We start from the raw sequence: 21,571 nt of genomic DNA, 5'->3' as shown, positions 1-21,571 counted from the left end.
CTTGGGTTTTGTTTGATTTTACAGATTTAGTATCATAGGCATAAACAAGCCATAAAACTATTGCACTGAAACCATGATAAATTCAAAGCAAAATAAAAGAATTTTCTAAATGGAATCCGTATTCTTTTGATTTGCCACTAATATTTGGGGTGGCATTTGGGGTGAAATAATCTGTCTTTGAGAAAAGTGCAAGTATCTAGTATGCAAAAAGTTCAAAATGCATTACATTTCTCAGTTTTAATTGCTGGCTTACTCAGCAGAACCAAAACTTTAACTCACTTAGTCCTATTAATATTTTGATTTTCCCATCAATCTTAAACAGTGAGCTGAAACAACAAATATGGTGCAACCATGATGACAGTTTCATGTGTATTGCTTGAATTTGTCCATTATATTGTTATATTAAGACTGAAGATGTTGATTCAAGTCTTAGACAACAATTACAATATTCCTGACAGAACAATCTGATGCAGTACCATTGAATGTCGTATCCTTCAGATGAAATATTCAATTGACACATTGCTGAGGGCCTCAAATAGATGTAATATACAGCAGATGTCTATAGAAAAAGTGTTCTTTAAACAATATTTGAGAAATATAATTTTTTTCTTCCCACAGATTCTGCCTGATTGGCTCTGAACTCATCATTTTCAGTTTTTATTTCAGATTTCTAGCATTTGAGGTTTAATAACAGTGTGGAGATGGAGAAATGAGTCAGAGCAGTACATCTGGAACTTCATAAAGCACTTTTTTAAGGTATTGAAGTATCAGGTCTTACTTAAAATAAGAAAGCATGGTGCTTGCCACAGATCAGTTAAGGGACAAAATGTAAATGCTAATTCTTTGGTCATACAGATTGTTACAGATTTGTTGATCACTGGGATCTCTTCTGGAGAAGGTATGACCTGTACAAAAGGGACAGGTCACACCTGAACTTGAGGGGTATCAATGTCCTTGCAGGAAGGTTTGCTAGAGCTGTTAGAGAGTGTTTAAACTAGGTTGGCAGGAGAATGGGAATCAGATAGGTCAAAAGATGCAGCAGATTGGTGCGACATGTAGAGAGATTGTGGGGAAGAATAGGTAGTGGATAGGACATAAATGCTGTCAATTGGATGGGTTGAAATGTGCCTATTTTATTGCAAGAAGTATTGGGAACAAGGCGATGAACTTCGAGAATAGATCAGTACATGGAACTACAACGTTGTGCCCATTAGAGAGACTCAGCTGTCAAAAAGGGCGGGAATAGCTGATAGACGTTCCAGGAGTTAGATGTTGCAAAGGGAACAGGGAGGGTGGTAAAAGAAGTGGGGGAGTGGCATTGCTAATCAGCAACTGTATCAGACAATTGGAATCACTGACAGTGGTATCAGTGAATGGCCTTGCTAATCAGGGATAGCATGCAAAATGGCAAGACATCATGAAGGGATCACTGAGTCTGTGTGAGTGGAACTCAGAAACAGGAATGGAGCAATCACTCTATTGGGAGTATTGCATAAATCCCTCAATAACAAAAGAGACACTGAAGAGCAGATCAGGAAGCAGATTTTGGATAACAGAGTTGTTGCCTGAGTGATTTCAACTGCCCTAACATTGTTTGGCATCTCCTTTGGTGCAAAAGGTGCAGAATTTGGCAGCTGTGTCCAGCAAAGATTCCTGACACAATATATGCACAGACCAACTAGAGGAGAGGAAATATTACAGCAGATTGTACGGAAAAGTATTTAATTTGGAGAAGGCAAATTATGGTGCTATTAAACAGGAACTCGGAAGCATAAGTTGGGAACAGATATACACAGGGAAATGTACAATGGCAACGTGGAGGTTGCTTAGAACCCCTAAGCAACCTGCACGTTGCTATTGTGTGGGGTTCTAGATAGGTTTGTCCCAATGATGCAGACAGAGGACAGGAAATTGACAAGGGAAGTGGAACACCTAGTCAAGAAGCAGAAGGAAGCATACTTGAGCATTAAGGAGCAAGGGTCAAACAGGGCTCCTGAAAATTATAAGTTAGCCAGAAAGGAGCTTAAGCCAGGAATTAGGATTGCGAGAAGATGACATGAGAAAGCCTTAATGAGTAGGATAAGGAAGACCCCAAGACATTCTGCATATACATTGGTGTACCACAAGGACTTTAGCAGTTCAGGAAGACAATTCAGTAATAGCTTCATAAATAAAATTAGGAACAGAAAGCAAATGTTGACTTTGCCAATTACAAATTGTATAAAAAGGAGATTCTGAGGATAACAAGGGGCAATTTTAACTCTGCTCACTTAAAAGAAAATGTGTTAAAAAATGGTTAAAATCACTGTTATACTTTTCCTCCAATATTCTACATCCATCCTACAGGTTTTTATTTGCAGCTGTTCATTTGTGTAGGATTGAGTGACAGTGATCAACCTTCTCATTAAATAAATATATCAGTCTGAATTCATTGAGGTAGTGACAAAACAAATTGATGAGGTAGAGCAGTGCATGTGGTGTGTATGGATTTAGTAAGCTGTTCAAAAGAAAAAAGCGACGAGAGACAGTTGGCTTTTGAATTTTGAGCACAAGGTTTATTAAAAAGAGAGGGGCCAGTCAGATCATTTGGTGCTTTTGCAATTGGTAAAGGCCTTGGCTTGTGGATTTTGAGTGCAAGTTTTGAAGGAGTGAGATGAACCGTTTGGATCATTTGGCAGACTTGTGATCGACAGATCCATTGGCTAATGGATCTCAAACACAAGGTATTTGTTTAGTTATTGATTGAGATACAGAGCAGAATAAGCCCTTTTAGCCCTTCAAGCCACATGGCCCAGCATTCCCCCAATTTGATCCTAGCCCAATCAGTCACAGGACAATTTACATTGATGTATGTGTGGCAGGGTTTCATATTTGTGGGTCATTGAGATTTCTTCTGGGGAAGGTATGATTTGTACAAAAATACCAAGTTATATCTGTGACAGGATTTCATATTTGGGGGTCATTGAGGTTTCTTCTGGGAAAGGTATTATTTGCACAGAAATATCCAGGTACACCTGAACTTGAGTGGAACCAATAACCTTGTAAGCAGGTTTGCTAGTTGGGGAAGGTTTAAACCAGTTTGGCAGGAAGATAGGAACAAAAATGGTCAGGCAGAGGTTAGACAACCTACCAGCTTTCCCCTGGTATAATGTTCCACACCTCCCCATCCACCCCCACAACAGTTTCCAAAGCAGTATATCTATTATTGACAGGAACAGCTACAGATTACCTCTGCTAATCAGAGGTAGTATCACAGCTGCACAAAGGGAGGATATCATGGAGAGATTGTCTACTGAATCAGTGGGTGGGGGTGGAAATCAGAAACAAAATGGGAGTCATCACTCTACTGGCTCCACTCTATAGATCCACACAACTCCCTTTCAATAGTAACAGAAATATTGAGGAATAGACTGGGAGGCAGATTTTGGAAAGTTGGAAAAATAATTGGGTTGCTGCCATGGGTGACTTTAGCTTCCCTAATATTGACTGGCACCTCCATAGTGCAAAAGATTTAGATGGGACAAAGTTTGTTAGGTGAGTCCTAACACAATATGTAGACAGGCTGACTAGAAGAGAAGCCATACTGGATCTGGTGCTCAGCAATGAACCACATCAGGTGTCAGATGTCTCAGTGGGTGACAGTTGCAGACACAGTAACCACAACTCCCTGACCTTAACCATAGCCTTGGACAGGAATAAGAACAGATGGTATGGGAAAATACTTAGTGTGAAAATTGGTTAACTATGATGTTATTAGGCAGGAACTTAGAAGCATAACTTGGATGTACTCAGAGAAATGCACAATGAAAAAATGGTAACTTTGCGGAGGTGGGGGTGGTCTAGATAGATTTGTCCCATTGAAGCAAGGAAAGGATGGTAAGGTGAAGGAACCATGGTTGACAAGAGATGAAAGAAGCATACTTAAGGTTTAGGAAACATGGTTCACACAGAACATTAGAGTTACAAGGTAGCAGTAAAGAACTAAATAATGGACAGGAGAGCTAGAAGGGGAATGAGAAGGTCTTGGCAAGTAGGACAAAGGAAAACACCAAGATGTTCTACACATATGGGAAGAAAAGGAGGATGGCAAAAGTGAGGATAGAATAGATCAAGGATAGTAGAGAAGGATGTGTCTGGAGTCAGAGGAGATAGGAGACTCCTTAATGAATATTTCACTTTAGTATTCACAAGTGAGAAGGACCTTGACATTTAATACAGACAAGTGTGAGGTTTTGCACTTTGGAAGGAAAAATAAAGTAGAACATACAAGATAAATGGCAGAGCACTGAGGAGTACAGTAGAACAGAGGGATCTGGGAATACAGATACAAAATTCCCTAAAAGTGGTGTCACAGATAGATAGGGTAGTAAAGAGTATAAGAGTTGGAATGTTAAGGTAAGGTTGTGTAAGGCATTGGTGAGGCCGAATTTGAAGTACTGTGTGTAGTTTTGGTCACTGAATTACAGGAAGGATATTAATAAGGTTGAAAGAGTGCAGAGAAGGTTTACAAAGATGTTGCCGGGACTTGAGTAACTGATAACAGAGAAAGGTTGAATAGGTTAGGACTTTTTTCCCTGGAGCGTAGAAGAATGAGGGGAGATTTGATAGAGGTATATAAAATTATAATGGGTATAGTTAGAGTGAATGCAAGCAGGCGTTTTCCACTGAGGCTAGGGGAGAAAAAAACTAGAGGACATGGGTTAAGGGTGAAGGAGAAAAGTTTAAAGGGAACATTGGGGGGGCTTCTTCACACAGAGAGTGGTGGGAGTGTGGAATGAGCTGCCAGATGAAGTGGTAAATGCGGGCTCACTTTTAACATTTAAGAAAAACTTGGACAGCTACATGGATGAGAGGTGTATGGAGGGATATGGTCCAGGTGCAGGTCAGTGAGACTAGGCAGAAAAATGGTTCAGCACAGCCAAAAAGGGACAAAAGGCCCATTTCTATGCTGTAATGTTCTATGGTTCTATTTGTGATGACAGACTGATGTGCTAAAACATGTCAACATTAAGAAAGACGATGTGCTGGAACTTTTGAAAAACAGTACAATATATGTTCCAGGGGCCAGATGAGATATACTCCACGTAACTACAGGAAGCGAGGGAAAATACTGCTGTACCTTTGGCAATGATCTTTGCATCCTCACTGGCCACTGGACTAGTATCAGGCTATTGATGAATGGAGGGTGGCAAATGTTATTCCATTGATCAAAAAAGGGAGTAGGGATAATCTAGAAATTATAGAACTGAGATAATTACTTCAGTGCTGGGCAAATTACTAGATTAAATTCTTAGACACAGGATTTTTGAGTAATTAGAGAAGCATAGTCAGATTAGAGATAGACAGCATGGCTTTGTGAGGGGCAGGTCATGACCCTAAATGAACTCTTTGAGGATATGACAAAGCACATTGATGAAGATAGAGCAGTGGATAGTGCACCCATGGCTGACAAGGGAAATTAGGGATAGTATCAAGTCCAAAGAAGAAACATATAAATTAGCAAAAAAAAAAAGCGGCACACCTGAGGACTGGGAGAAATTCAGAGACCAGCAGAGGAGGATAAAGGTCTTAATTAGGAAAGAGAAAGAAGATTATGAGAGAAAGCTGGCAGGGAATATAAAAACTGACTGTAAAAGCTTTTATAGATATGTGAAAAGAAGAAGATTGGTCAAGACAAATGTAGGTCCCTTACAGTCAGAAACAGGTGAATTGATCATAGGGAACAAGGACATGGCAGACCAATTGAATAACTACTTTGGTTCTGTCTTCACTAAGGAGGACATAAATAATCTTCTGGAAATAGTAGGGGACCGAGGGTTTAGTGAGATGGAGGAACTGAGGGAAATACATGTTATTAGGGAAGTGGTGTTAGTTAAATTAAAGGGATTAAAGGCAGATAAATCCCCAGGGCCAGATGGTCTGCATCCCAGAGTGCTTAAGGTAGTAGCCCAAGAAATAGTGGATGCATTAGTGATAATTTTTCAAAACTCCTTAGATTCTGGATTAGTTCCTGAGGATTGGAGAGTGGCTAATGTAACCCCACTTTTTAAAAAAGAAGGGAGAGAATAACCGGGGAATTATAGACCAGTTAGTCTAACATCGGTGGTGGGGAAAATGCTAGAGTCGGTTATCAAAGATGTGATAACAGCAGATTTGGAAAGAGGTGAAATCATTGGACAAAGTCAGCATGGATTTGTGAAAGGAAAATCATGTCTGACGAATCTTATAGAATTTTTTGAAGATGTAACTAGTAGAGTGGATAGGGAAGAGCCAGTGGTTGTGGTATATTTAGATTTTCAAAAGGCTTTTGATAAGGTCCCACACGGGAGATTAGTGCGCAAACTTAAAGCACATGATATTGGGGGTATGGTATTGATGTGGATAGAGAATTGGTTGGCAGACAGGAAGCAAAGAGTGGGAGTGAACGGGACCTTTTCAGAATGGCAGGCAGTGACTAGTGGGTACCGCAAGGCTCAGTGCTGGGACCCCAGTGGTTTACAATATATATTAATGATTTAGACGAGGGAATTAAGTGCAGCATCTCCAAGTTTGCAGAGGACACGAAGCTGGGCGGAGGTGTTAGCTGTGAGGAGGATGCTAAGAGGATGCAGGGTGGCTTGGATAGGTTAGGTGAGTGGGCAAATTCATGGTAGATGCAATTTAATGTGGATAAATGTGAGGTTATCCACTTTGGTTACAAGAACAGGAAAACAGATTATTATCTGAACGGTGGCCGATTAGGAAAAGGGGAGATGCAACGAGATCTGGGTGTCATTGTACACCAGTCATTGAAGGTGGGCCTGCAGGTACAGCAGGCACTGAAAAAGGCAAATGATATGCTGGCATTCATAGCAAAAGGATTTGAGTACAGGAGCAGGGAGGTTCTACTGCAGTTGTACAAGGCCTTGGTGAGACCGCACCTAGAGTATTGTGTGCAGTTTTGGTCCCCTAATCTGAAGAAAGACATTCTTGCCATAGAGGGAGTACAAAGAAGGTTCACCAGATTGCTTCCTGGGATGGCAGGACTTTCATATGAAGAAAGACTGGATCAACTAGGCTTATACTCACTGGAATTTAGAAAACTGAGGGGGGATCTTATTGAAATGTATAAAATTCTAAAGGGATTGGACAGGCTAGATGCAGGAAGATTGTTTCCAATGTTGGGGAAGTCCAGAACGAGGGGTCACAGTTTAAGGATAAAGGGGAAGCCTTTTAGGACCGAGATGAGGAAAAATTTCTTTACACTGAGAATGGTGAATCTGTGGAATTCTCTGCCACAGGAAACAGTTGAGGCTGGTTCATTGGCTATATTTAAGAGGAAGTTAGATATGGCCCTTGTGGCTAAACGGATCATGGGGTATGGAAAGAAAGCAGGTACAGGGTTCTGAGTTGGATGATCAGCAATGATCATACTGAATGGCGGTGCAGGCTCGAAGGGCCGAATGGCCTACCCCTGCACCTATTTTCTATGTTTCTATGGATGTGGAGTATACAGACAGCCCTCCTTATCCGCGAGTTCCTCATGCGCGAAATCAACCAACCGTGAATCAAGAAAACCCGGAAGTGCTCTTCCAGCACGTGCTGTTCGAGCATTCATAGACATTTTTTGCTTGTCATTATTCCCTAAACAATGCAGTACAACAACTATTTATTTAGCATTTACATTGTATTAGGTATTATAAGTAATCAGGAGATGATTTAAAGTATACAGGAGGATGTGCATAGGTTATCCTGAATCGGGATCGAAAAAACAGGTACACCTGGTATTATTTAGCGTCAGTCAGTCAAAGGTTTGTCTTAGTAGTATAGTATATATTATACCTTTCTATGCATATAAAACACTTAAGAAACATATGTATTTCAATAATTAAACCGCCGCATTGCTTAGTAATAATTGTAGCTTTCATCAGGGCAGGGCCTTTCTCACTTTATCCTTTAAAATTGTTCCGATCGTTGATTGACTGTAGCCTAACGCTTTTCCAATGACCAATGGTGTTTCACCTCTTTCCGATCACTTTATTATTTCCACTTTATTTTCAATCGTGATTGTGATTATTTTCATGAACAGAAACATTGCGGATTCAGAGCTCCACCGGGTCGTAAAGACCACTGCACGGAGACAGGTTAAATAAGGTCTGGGGTTCCGCTGGGTCCTAAAGTCCACTGCACTGAGACAGGTTAAACAAGGGACTTGAGTATCCACATTTTTTGGTATCTACAAGGGGTCCCGGAACCAATCCCTCGCGGATAAGGAGGGCCAACTGTATACACCTTAGTAAGGAGTTTGATAAGGGATCCAGGGAATCTTGGCTGCGTGATTTCAGAATTGGCTTGTCCATAGAAGCCAGAAAGTGACTGTAGATAGAGTGTATTCTGTCTGTAGTTCAGTGACCAGTGGTGTTCCAGAGGAATCTGTTCTGGGATCCCTGCTCTTTTTCATTTTTATAAATGACTTGAATGAGAAAGTGAAAAGGTGGGTTAGGAGGTTTGCAGATGACATGAAGGTTGGTGGAGTGGTGGATAGGGTGAAGGGTTGTTGTAGGTTACCACTGGATATTGACAGGATGCCAAGCTGGGCTGAGAATTGGCATATGGAGTTCAACCCAGAAAAGTGTGAAGTGATTCACTTTGGAAAGTCTAATTTAAAGGCAGAATACAGGGTTAATGACAGGATTCTCAGCTGTGTGGAGAAATAGAGGGATCTTGGGGACCACGTCCATAGATCCCTCAAAGCTGCCACTCAAGCTGATAGGATAGTTAGGAAAGTATATGGTGTGTTTGCCTTTATTAGTCAGGGACTGAGTTCAGAGCCTCAAGGTGATATTGCAACAGCACCATAAAACTCTGGTTAGACCATATTCTGGTCATCTCAATATAGGAAATATGTGGAAGTTTTGAAGAGATTTACTAGGATGTTGCCTGGATTAGACAGCATGTCTTCTGAGGAAAGGTTGAGGGAGTTAGGGCTTTTCTCTTTGGTGAAGAAGGATGACAGGCAACTTGGTAGATAAGAGACATAGGCAGAGAAGACAGCCAGCACCTTTCTCCCCAGAGCAAAAATGGCTAATACAGGAGGGCATAAGGCAGGAAGTATAGGGGGTATTTCAGAAATAGGTTTTTTTTCATTGAGACTGGTAAGAGTGTTGAACACACTGTCAGGTATGGTGGTAAATTTGGATACATTAAGGAGATTTAAGAAATTCTTAGATAGGCATATTGATGAAAGAAAAATGGGAGTGTGGACTATGTGGAATGTAAGTGTTTGATTGACCTTGAAGTAGTTTAAAAGTTCAGCACAACATATTGGGCTAAGGAGTCCGTACTGTGCTGTACTGTTCTATGTTGATAGTGAAATATTTAAGAAATAAGTTTTGGTGCATAACTAGTCACAATTTCCATTAAGAAACATTGTTAAATGTATTCAGGTTTGCTGAAGACATGAATTAATCAAAGTAGAAAAGTAAATTATGAGGATACAAAGACCTTGAAAAGGGACTTAAATTAAGCAAAAAAAAAAGCAAGAAGGGAACAGATGGAGTAAAATGTGGAAAAATGTGAAGTATGCACTTCAATTGGAAGCATAGAAAAAACTGAAGATGCTCAGAAATTGTTGAATGTTTATGTATAGGTTAACCTGGGTGTGATAGTTGAAGAAATTAAGAAAATAAACATTTGGGTACAGGAAGCAATAAGAAAACCACTGCCTTCTTAATCTTTTTGCAAATTGGTTGAAATACAGAAATTACTCCCACTGAGACTGCACAGAAACTTGGTAAGATTACATCTGGATTATTGTGTGACCTTATAGCCTAACTACATTTAGAAGGATAGACTAGTGCTGAATACCGCACATCAGAGATTAAGAAGATAGACTCTTAGAGGAGAAGGTTCTCCAAAGAATAATAATTGAGGAAACTTGGCTGACACTCAGAGAAGCTTAGAAGATTTTCAAGATTTTGCATTTCTCCTCAAGGGAGAAATCATAACCAGGAAGCAGTCACATGCAATTAAAGGTCAGTCATATAGATTTGAGATAATGAAAAAGTTTTTTTAATGCCACATATTTTTGATTTCTATCTCTCTTTCTCTCTCCAGGGGCTCAGTCAGCTAAAATATTAAAAGCTGAGATCTAAAGGGAGAGATATTTTCAGCTTTCAAATTCAGAATGTTAAAGTAGCATGAATAAATGTTATTTATCCTTATTAAATATTGTTAAAAATCATACCTGAGAGAGATCCATGATTTGCAACACGTAGGTCCTTGAAAATAATTTTACTATTGGCAAGAACGGCGCCAAAATCAACTTCTGGCTCAATACTAATATCACAGACAGCAGTAAACCTGCAAAAGAAAACAAAAACTAAAGTGATCAACCCAAAAAATTTTAATAGCATTAATTCAATTAATTCTAAAAATGGCACAGAATAGCATCACATTTCTGTGCAAAATGACATCATTCTGGTGCAATATGAGAGCTTCACGTGAATAAACAGGAATCTGGATGTAAATCTGCACTGGTGCCCACCATCCTGACTCAAGTCTAATGGAACACAAATATGTGTGTTGGTTTCTAATAGAATCAGAGTGTACATTCTGATAAATCTTATAGGTTTCAGGAATAGGTGTGTGTTATTGTGGTGAATTCCTTTACTCTGCAGAAAATTTGAAGGGAATCTGCATATGGTAGGTGGGACCTCAGTTTGACATTTCATCTGAAAGACAGCATTCCAGCCCTTCATTTATAATATAACGGTTTGGATTTCTAAAGCAAATTAAGCTACCCTACATTTTCAGTAGATTAAAAAAGATTTCATTATCAGACAAATTTGAAACTTCACTGTTATGTAAAACATTCTCTTAACTTGCAATGAGACGTAGCAATCACATTTTATTGGTGCCTTTTTTCTAGTTAATATGCATTGTAAATTTCCCTCAGTTGTACAGGTGTCCCCCATTTTTCGAACGTTCGCTTTACGTCAACTCGCTGTTACGAAAGACCTAGTTACCTGTTTTCACTAACAGAAGGTGTTTTCACTGTTACGAAAAAAAGGCAGTGCGCGCGCCAAGCAGCCAAGCTCCTCCCCCGGAACTGCATTCTAGCTGGTATTGCTTAAACACGTGCCTGTGAGCATCTGTGCTTTATGTCGATTTATTTTGTGCATCCATTAGCAAGATGAGTTCTAAGGTATCAGAAAAGTCTAAAAGAGCGCATAAGGGTATTACACTTAGCATAAAACTAGACATAATAAAGCGTTTTGATCGTGGTGAATGAATAAGGATAGAGTGAGTTTGGCTAAGGGTTTGTGGAAGTTGACAAAGATGATGTTGAAGAGATTTTGGCATCCCATGACCAAGAACTGACAGATGAAAAGCTGATGAAGAGGAAGGGATAACAATTGAAGCCAAACGCAGTAGCAAATGGCCCGAAAGTGAAGTCGTTCAGGAACTGAATGTGAAGCAATTGCATGAGATTTTCGCTGCGATTGACAGCACTGCAATGATTGCAGAAAAGCATGACTTTAATTTTGAAAGGGTACGTAGGTTTAGGGCAGGTTTGCAGGATGGTTTGAGAGCTTACAAAGAACTGGATGATAGAAAAATGCGCGAGGCTAAGCAGTCAAGCATACTGTCATTTTTCAAGCCTTCCACATCAGCCACAGCAGACGACGAAACTCGACCTTCAACATCGAGGCAGGCAGACATACAAGAAGGTGGCCTGCCTGCCCTGATGGAAACAGACGACGATGAGATGACACCCCAGTGTCCCACCACCCCAACCTCCGACGACTCAGCCTAACACACCATCATCAGTGTGCTCATTGTCTTCCCAATTCCGGTAAGTGAAACTACACTGGGTGTACATTATTTCTACTTTATATAAGCTGTGTATTTTTATGTGTTATTCAGTGGCTTCACAGCTTAAAGGTTACTGGAAAAAGTGTTTCTGCTGGAAGCGCTTGCGCCGTGTGTTTTTGCCGCGAGTGCTGCTGAGAGCGCTTGCGTGAAATTTTCGCTGTGGTGGACAGTGCTGCAATAATTGTAGAAAAGTATTTCTTCTTTATGTAGGCTGTGTATTTATCAGATCATTCCTGCTTTTACGATATGTTACTGTTATTTTAGGTTTTATGTGTTATTTGGCATGATTTGGTAGGTTATTTTTTGGGTCTGCGAACACTCACAAATTTTTCCCATATAAATAAATGGTAATTGCTTCTTCACTTTACGACATTCTGGCTTACGAATCATTTCATAGGAACGCTCTACCTTCAAATAGCGGGGGAAACCTGTATATTATTGTATGAATGAAATTAATTACTGAGTAATACTTACGCACGTAGTGGGACTGTTATAATATCATCATCTACTCTTATAGTGCATACATCTGTTGCATTCTCTTCTCTTTCCGTAGAATACTCTATACTTGCAGAGATTCGTACTCCAGAAGCAATTTTTTTGTCACTATTCTTCACATCTACTCTAAATAACTGTAAAGGAAAAGATAATTGTTACTATTTTGAACCCATACAATTACTTTCCAAGTTCAATTTCAACTGTACACTTATTAGAACTAGTAAATTAACAAATATTAAGGTGCATTTATGACACAAGTTAAAAAGCGTATATGTGTACAAGTTAAAAAGTAAACAGTATCACACTACTAGTGTTTCATGCGTGATGAGACCTGGCTGGTGTCAGGGAGTTCAGTAATCTTACAAACTGGGGGAAGAAGCTGTCCCTCATCACAATTCTTGTCCTAACACTATGGTACCTCCTGCCTGATGGTAGAAAGGTCAAAGAGATTGTTGGATGGATGGGCAAGATAATTGACAATGCTAAGGGCCCTGCATTTCCAGCACTCCTGATAAATATTTCTAATGGATAAAAGAGAAACCCTAATGATCCTTTCTACAGAATGGGGCTCGATCTTTCAGGAAGTGGAGACACTGCAGTGCTTTCTGGTGCAGTCATGTGTCAGCAGCCTGAACAGCGGCAGGTTGAGCATGCAGCCATGGGAGGGAGCCAATGCTCAGTGTGATGGAGCAAGAAATGCTTCTACCAACACGGACTGACTGCGGCCTTTCTGTCAAGAAGTCCAGGATCCAGTTACAGAGAGGGGTGTTGAGACCCATCAAGGACAGTTTACCCATCAGCTTCTTAAGGATGATCGAATTAAACACCAAGCTGAAGTCAATGAACAGAATCCTGGCACGTGAAGCATCATTTTCCAGATTCGACATGATGGAGTGGAGTGCAGAGTCTATTATCAGTGGACCAATTTGAGCAGTGAGTGAACTGGAAAGAGACCAATATAGCAGGAAGATAATATTTGATGCAATCCATAACCAGCCGCTCAAAGCACTTCATTGCTGTTGAGGTCAATGCCATTGGATGGTAGTTGGGCAACAGGATGATGATGCCCACCTTGAAGCCTGAGAGGACAGTGGACTGTTCCAGAGAGATGTTAAAGCTATCCATTAGAACCACTGTTAACTGGGCTGCACTGGGTTGTAATACAATTACAGTGTACATTCTGCTTAAACTTTCAGGTTCAGGTTAGGTAAGCCATGCCATCCCAGCTCAGAGCTTTATCCAGATCATTATGACTTTACAACTTATTATTGCATGTGCACTATGTTCTTGAGGAGTGGCAATTTATACACAGAAAATCTATTTTTCTGCTTTTTCACAAATACTGCATCTCTAGGTTCATTCATGTACAGTCGGCCCTCCTCATCCTCGAGGGATTGGTTCCAGGACCCCTCGTGGATACCAAAAAACATGGATGCTCAAGTCCTTTATTCAACCTGTATCAATACAGTAGACTTTAGGACCCAGCCGAATCCCAGACCTTATTTAACCTGTATCAGTGCAGTAGACATTAGGACCCGGCGCCAGACCTCTGAATCCGCAGTGTTTCTGTTCATAGTATGAGGGTGATGTCCAGATAAGGTCATTACACAGAGGTGGGTGCATGGAACACCTTGTGAGGAGAGATGAGGGAGGCAGCTAAACTAGGGACATTTAAGAAACTCTTCCGCAGGCACATGAATGATAAATGGAGGGCTATGTAGGAGGGAAGGATTGGATTGATCTCAGAGTAGGTTAAGGGATTGACACAACATTGTAGGCCAAAGAGCTTGGCACTGTGCTGTAATGTTCTATGTATGTTTATGTACAACTGTACACAAAGAATGTTACCTACCACCTATTAGCCTTTGATGTCTGTTGTCTGTCTCACTGCCTGAAAGAATGGGTCGTTTTATTATGCAAGGAGTTGCAAATTACAGTCGGCCCTCCATATCCACAGGTTCCACATCCGCGGATTCAACCAACTGTGGATCGAAAATATTTGGGAAAAAAAATTCCAGAAAGTTCCAAAAAGCAAAACTTGAATTTGCCGTATGCTGAGCACTGCACTGAATCCATGTGAATGAAGTAATGTGTAGGCATACCCTGCTGTAGCCTCCCGCCATTTCACAGATCCTCAGTCTCTCTCCAGCACTCGTTGTTTGAGCATTGTTCACCTCGCGTCTCGTTCGTTCACTACTTGTGTTGTGAGCAAGAGGAAGGAGTTTAAGGCTAGTAAGGGATGGCTGGCTAACTATGTAAAGCACTACAGCCTCAAGAACTTAAAGTTTACGGGAAAATCGGCATCAGCTGTTTACATAGCATTTACATTGTATTAGGTATTATAAGCAATCTAGAGATTATTTAAAGTATACAGAAGGATGTGTGTAGGTTATATGCAAATACTACACCATTTTATATAAGGGACTTGAGCATTTTGATTTTGGTATCCGCAGGGGGTCCTGGAACCAATCCCCTACGTATAATGAGGGACTGTAATTAAAATATAAGACCATCATCTTCAGAGAACATCCAAACCTGGACTATGGATTAAAATTATTCTAAAGTTAATATTTTAATTATTTTAAATTAATAAGTTAATATTCATGTTAACATATTTGCTATTGTTCAATGCTCACAATCACACATTAACCATAGCAGGTAATATCACCCAAAAGCACCTATAATACCCACTTCCCTCTCTCTAATAGAACACGGCATCAAACCTGCATCAACAGAAACAAAGCAGCAGGAAACATTGTTGGTAACAATGACATAGGGTGACAAGGTCCTACAATGTGAGTTTCAGGGAATTAGGTGCTAAGTTAAAGGACAGGACCTCCAGGGTAGTGATCTCAGGATTACTATCTGTGCCACATGCTACTGAGTTTAGAAATTCAGATTCAGATTCAGTTTATTTGTCATTTAGAAACCACAAATGCAATACAGTTTAAAAAATGAGACAATGTTCCTCCAGAATGATATCACAAAAGCATATGACAAAACAGATTACACCAGAAAATCCATGTAACGTTTGGCAATCCCCAATCCAGAGTCCAGAGAGGCTGCTGCGTATTAATATCGTGCTACCGTCTTAGCGCGCTCCAAATCCACCAAACAAAACAAGACCAAAAACTAAAGCTACAAAACCACAAAACCACATAGTTACAACATACGGTTACAACAGTGCAAACAATAGCATAATTGATAAAAAATATAATCAATAAATAAATAAATAATTTGGAAATAGGAAAATAATACAGTATAACATGTGGCTAAAGAGTTGGTGTAGAGGTAGGGATTCAGATTTTTGAATCATTGGGCTTTCTTCTATCGGACCTGTACAAATGGGATGATTTGCACCTGAACTGGAAGGGTTCCAATATCCTTGAGGGAAAGAATCCTACCAGTGCTCCAGGGAGTTTCACGTAGAGTGGCAGGGGAATGGGAACCAGAGTGCCAGGGCAGTTAATGGAGTGGTGTGGGGAAAGTAGATACTAAACCTCCATACAAAGACAGGAATCAAAAGGTCAAGCATGGTTCTCAATCATAAGACTTGTAAGGTATAGGAGCAGAATTAGACCATTTAGCCCATCAAGTCTGCTCTGTTTTTTCATCATGGCTGATCCAATTTCCTCTTAGCCCCTGTCTCCTACCTTCTCCCTGTATCCCTTCATGCCCTGACCAATCAATAATCTATCAACCTCTGCCTTAAATATACATGAAGACTTGGCCTTCTCAGCTGCCTGTGGCAAAAAATTCCACAGATTTACCACTCTGTGAAGAAATTCCTCTTCAACTCCATCCTAAAAGGACACCATTCTACTCTGAGGCTGTGTCCTCTGGTCTTAGATTCTCCCACCATTGCAAACATCCTCTCCGCATCCACTCCATCAAGGTCTTTCACCATCCAATAGGTTTCAACCCTCATTCTTCTGAACTCCAGCGAATACAGGCCCAGAGCTATCAAATGTTTTTCATATGACAAGCCATTCAATTCTGGAATAATTTTCATGAACCCTTTTTGAACTCTCTCCAGTTTCAGCACATCCTTTCTAAGATAAAGAGCATACAACGGCTCACAATACTCCAAATGAGGCTTTCACCAGTGCTTTATAAAGTCTCAACATTACATCCTTGATTTCATATTTTAGCCCTCTTGAAATGAATGCTAACATTGCATTTGCCTTCCTCACCACAGGCCCAACCTGCAAATTAACCTCTAGGGAATCCTGCACAAGGACACTCTTTTCCCTTTGCATCTCAGTTTTTTGTATTTTCTCTCCATTTAGAAAATACTCTACCCTTTCATTTCTTCTACCAAAGTGCATGACTATATACTTCCCAACACTGTATTCCATCAGTCATTCCTTTGCCCTTTCTCCTAATCTGTCTAAGTCCTTCTGCAGCCTATTTCCTCAAAACTACCTGCCCCTTCACCTGCCCTCATATCAGAATCACATCTTTTCCAGTGCAAGGAGTATTTCAAATAAGGCAGATAAGCTTAGAGCATGGATTTAACGACTTTGTAGTCATTAGAAATACTTAGTTGCAGGAGGGGCAGGATTGGCAGCTCAATGTTCCAGGGTTCCATTGTTTTAGACATAATAGGTGGTGAGGTATTAAAGGGAAAGGGGAGGCAGTACTCATTAGGGAAAATGTCATGGCAGTGTCCAAACAAGTCAGACTTGAGGGCTTGTTCACTGAGGCTATATGGGAGGAACCAAGGAATAAGAAAGGGAAAATCATATTAATGGGATTATATTATAGACCTCCCAATAGTTAACGGGATTTAGAGGAACAAATTTATACACTAATAGAAGACAGTTACAAGAAAAATAAGGTTGTGATAGTCAGATTTAAAGTGAATTTATTATCAAAGTACCATAAACTACCTTAAGATTCATTTCTTGCAGGCATTTACAGGAATGAAAGAAATACGATAGATTTATGAAAAACTATAAAGAATAAAGAAAAACTACAAAGAATAATAAACAACCAATATGTAAGAAAAGACAAATTGTACAAATTAAAATTTAAAAATAATGCTGAGAACATGAATTTGTAGAGTCCTTGAAAGTGAGTCTGTAAGTTGTGGAATCAGTTCAGAGTTCAGGCAAGTGAAGTTATCCATGCTGGTTCAGAAGCCTGATGGTTGTAGGGTAATAACTGTTCCTGAACCTGATAGTGTGGGATCTATGGTTCCTGTACCCCCTGTGTGATGGTAGAAGCAAGAAGAAGGCACAGCCTGGATGGTGAGTGTCCTTGATAATGGATGCTGCTTTCTTGTAGCAGCACTCCTTGAAAATGTGCTCAATGGTGGGGAAGGCTTTACCTGTAATGGACTAGGCTGTATCCACCACCTTCTGTGGATCTTTCTTGGGCACTAGTGTTTCCATACCAGGCCAGGATGCAACCAGTCAAAATACTGTGCATCTATAGAAGTTTGTCGAAGTTTTAGATGATACGACAAATTTAAGATAGTAGAGGCACTGTCGTACCTTTTTTGTGATGGCACTTACATGCTGGTCACAGGATAGATCTGATACGATAACACCAAGGAATTTAAAGTTACTGATTTTCTCTGCCTCCAAAAACCCTAATTAGAACTGGCTTATGGCTTCTTCCTCCTGTGGTTGAAAATCAGTTTTTTGAGTTTAATAGTACATGATTTTAATTTTCCACATATTGACACGAGACTCCCACACTGTAAAAGGGCTAAGTGAAATACAGATTCTCAAGCATGTTCAGGGAAGTTTCCTTAATCAATATATATGTCCCAGCTAGAGAGAGTGTGACACTGGATCTCTCATTAGGGAATGATGCAGTGCAGGTGATAGAAGCTTGTGTAAGGGAACACTTTAGATATAGTCGTCATAATCCATTAGTTCCAAGATAATTATGAAGAAGGATAAATCTGGTCGTCAGGTTGAATTTATAAATTTAAGGAAGGATCTGGCAGGTATGGATTGGGATAGATTGTTTTCGGGCATAGGGATTCTTGATCATTTGGAAGCCTTCAAAGGTGAAATATTGAGAGTATTGTATGTTCCTGTTAGAATACAAGAATCAGAATCAGAAGCAGAAGCAGGTTTAATATCCCCGGCATACGTTGCAAAATTTGTTAACTTTGTGGCAGCATTACAATACATGGTAAATACAGAGAAAAAAATTGAATTACAGTAAGTATATGTATATTAAATATTTAATTAAATAAGTAGTGTAGTGAGGTAGTGTTCATGGATTCAATGTCCACTTAGAAATCAGATGGCAGAGGGGAAGAAACTTTTCCTGAAATGTGATTGTGTGCCTTCAGGTTTCTGTGCCCCTTTCCTGATGGTAGAGGAAGACAAGGCTAACAGGTTGAAAGAACCTGTTTCAAGGTATATTGTAATTCTAGTTAAGAAGCAGAAAGAGGTACTTACCAAGTAAGGTAGCAAGGAAGAAATGAGGTAATAGAGGAGTATAAGAAATGCAAGAGGACACTTAAGAAAGAAATCAGGAGGATGAAAAGAAGGCATGAGGCTGCTCTGGCAAACAAGGTAAAGGAGAATCCCAAGAGCTCCTACAGATATATTAAGAGTGAAAGGATAGCAAGAGGAAAAATGGTCCACTTGAAGATCAGCACCATCATCCATGTATGGAACTGAAAAAGATGGCAGAGATCTTAAAATGATTTTTTACATATGTAGTTACTTGGGAGACAAGTTCAGAGTCTATAGTACTGAGGCAAAACAGTAGTGAGGTCTCAGACCATATCCAGATTACAGAAGAGGAGGTGCATGCTGTTGAGGCAAACTAGGGTAGATATGTCCCCAGAAGCCTGGCAAAGCATTCCCTCAGACCGTGGAAGTTGAAGTTCAATTTCAACATTTAAGAGAAATTTCCGTAGGTACATAGATGGGAGGGGTATGAATGCCTAAGGACCAGGTATAGGTTGATGGAACTAGGCAGAATAACAGTTTAGCATTGACTAGATGGGCCAAGGGACCTGATTCTGTGCTGTAGTTGTTGAGTTCAGTTCATTTGGACTATGCAAATAGTTAGAATACATGTGTACTCTTCATGTTTTGTACGTGTGCGCAGGAGGAGTAGGAATTGTGAGATATAAAGGTTGTGATCCTCAGTTATTGAATGGAGATATTGAAGGTAAAGTTATTGTGCAGCATTAACAGTGTTAGCAGAGGACGGTTCCGAATTGAAGGATCCCACCAACATTTGATGAGTGCAATCCTTAGGAAATCTTGAACGGAACTGAAGACAAAGCAATCCTTGCCTGTTGCATTGTTGCTTCTGGGGAAGGAAGGAAGGAAGGAAGGAAGGAAGGGGGGGGGAGAGAGAGAGAGAGAGAGAGAGAGAGAGAGAGAGAAGGAGGAGGAGGAGGAGGAGGAGGAGGAGAGAGAGAGAGAGAGAGAGAGAGAGAGAAGGAGGAGGAGGAGGAGGAGGAAGAGAGAGAGAGAGAGAGAGAGAGAAATTTCGGTAGAAGACGCACAAAGATGATGGTATGAATATGCTAATAAATACACATGACTGTTTTTTTGAAGGAAGGATCAGATTTATTAAGCATATTGAGACTTGGACAATTGATAAGACAATTATAAAAATATAGCTGACTATATTATTGATTTTGTACAGTTGCATGCATAAACACAAATGAAACTTCCTGACTGTACTAGATTTTAAGTTCTTGAATATTGCATGTCTAGACATAAACAGCAGATAGCTAGCATTAACTATATGCACTAAGCTTTCATGTGAATCTATGAAATCAGCACTAAAGAGGATATTTGGGAAAAAACAACAGTCGGACAACAGTCGGAATTAGTTTGAGCCAGAAAATATATACTTCATTGAGCAGAAACAAAAACATAGATCTCAGAGGGACCAGTCAAGGGTACCATAACCTGGCACAAATCCAATAAACAAGTACGGTAGGAGATTGAAACGTGCAGTATGTCAAAGTATTTTTCACTGAGCAAGAAACTGTCCGCACAGAACCGAAAAAGTTAGGCTAACCGAAGAAAATAACAGATCTGAAGATTTAGCAAAGTGCCATATCACCTTGTTTGTGAAGGAATCACTTACTAAAGCAGAGGTATCTGAGGCAGAGATTTTGATGATAGATTCTCTAGGATCTTCTATTATTGATACAGCATGCTCACGCAGTGTGTGGAGGAAAATGGCTTGAAAGCTATTTAAGTGAACTAAACCAGAATGAAGTGCAGAAACTGGTGAACATAGGTAGGCCTAGTAACAAAGCATTCAAATTTAGAGATGGAAAGATTGTACATTCCAACAAAAGAGTGAAAATTCCCGCAAAAATAGGGCATTCAAAATGTTACATTGAAGCAGAGGTCATACCAGTTAATATTCCATTACTCTTGATTAAATCTTCCCAAGGAAAGCCGCAGCAGTGCTGGATATGGAGAATGACCAAGAAACAATGTTTCAACAGCCAGTGTCTCTTGTGCACACCAGCTCTAGGCATTACTGTGTGAACATTCTAGATAAAGACATTACTGAGAACCAATGTGAGAATGAAGTACTGTCACACAAAACATGACCATAGATGAGAAGTGCACAGTGTTGCTCAAATTTCACAAGCAGTTTGGACGCATTTCAACTGATAAACTTCAGAAGCTGCTCAGGAGTTCAGGAAACAAAGATACAAATAATATTTCCATTCTAAAGCAGATAATTGACAGCTGTGAGACACGCCAAAAGTTTGGAAAGCCCAAGCCCAAGCCTGCAGTTGATCTGCCACAAGCAGCTGAAAGCAATGAAACAGTAGCCATAGACCTATGTGAACTGGAATAGGGAGGTGGTATCTCCACATTATTGAGGGGTTGACACTTTTCAGTACTGGTAGTATTGTAAATACAAGGAGACCCTCAGAAATAGTAAAAAAAACTTCATCCATTCCTGGATAAGTGTGCATAGCCCACCTAGTAAAGTATTCAGCGATAATGATGGTGAATTTAATAGTGATGAAGTCAGAAATGTGGCAAAGAACTTTAACATTAAAACATATAGTCCTTGGAGTCATGGAGTTCTGGAGTAACATAATTAAACACTTGCTGAAATAACGCTGAAGGTAAAGAAAAGCAATGGCTGCGATTGGAACACAGCCCTGGACTGGGCACTTATGGTGAAGAATATCATGCACAATGTACATGGCTGTAGCCCGTAACAATTGGTGTTCCACAAGAATCCAAACCTTCCC

General features: G+C 40.1%; 1 protein-coding gene across 1 annotated transcript in view; it reads right to left on the bottom strand.

Moving 5' to 3' along the window:
* LOC132393191 (cilia- and flagella-associated protein 47-like) overlaps positions 1–21,571 on the bottom strand; it is a 595,459-nt gene that overhangs the window by 571,351 nt on the left and 2,537 nt on the right. The window contains exons 2-3 of the mRNA XM_059968130.1: positions 12,331–12,485; positions 10,226–10,341 (exon numbers count right to left, since the gene is read on the bottom strand). Coding sequence (XP_059824113.1) covers positions 10,226–10,341; positions 12,331–12,485 — 271 coding nt within the window. The remainder of the gene's footprint in view (positions 1–10,225; positions 10,342–12,330; positions 12,486–21,571) is intronic.

This window comes from Hypanus sabinus, chromosome 4 (assembly GCF_030144855.1).
Source record: "Hypanus sabinus isolate sHypSab1 chromosome 4, sHypSab1.hap1, whole genome shotgun sequence".
Taxonomy (NCBI): Eukaryota; Metazoa; Chordata; class Chondrichthyes; order Myliobatiformes; family Dasyatidae; genus Hypanus; species Hypanus sabinus.
This window is presented reverse-complemented; position numbering and strand designations above follow the sequence as displayed.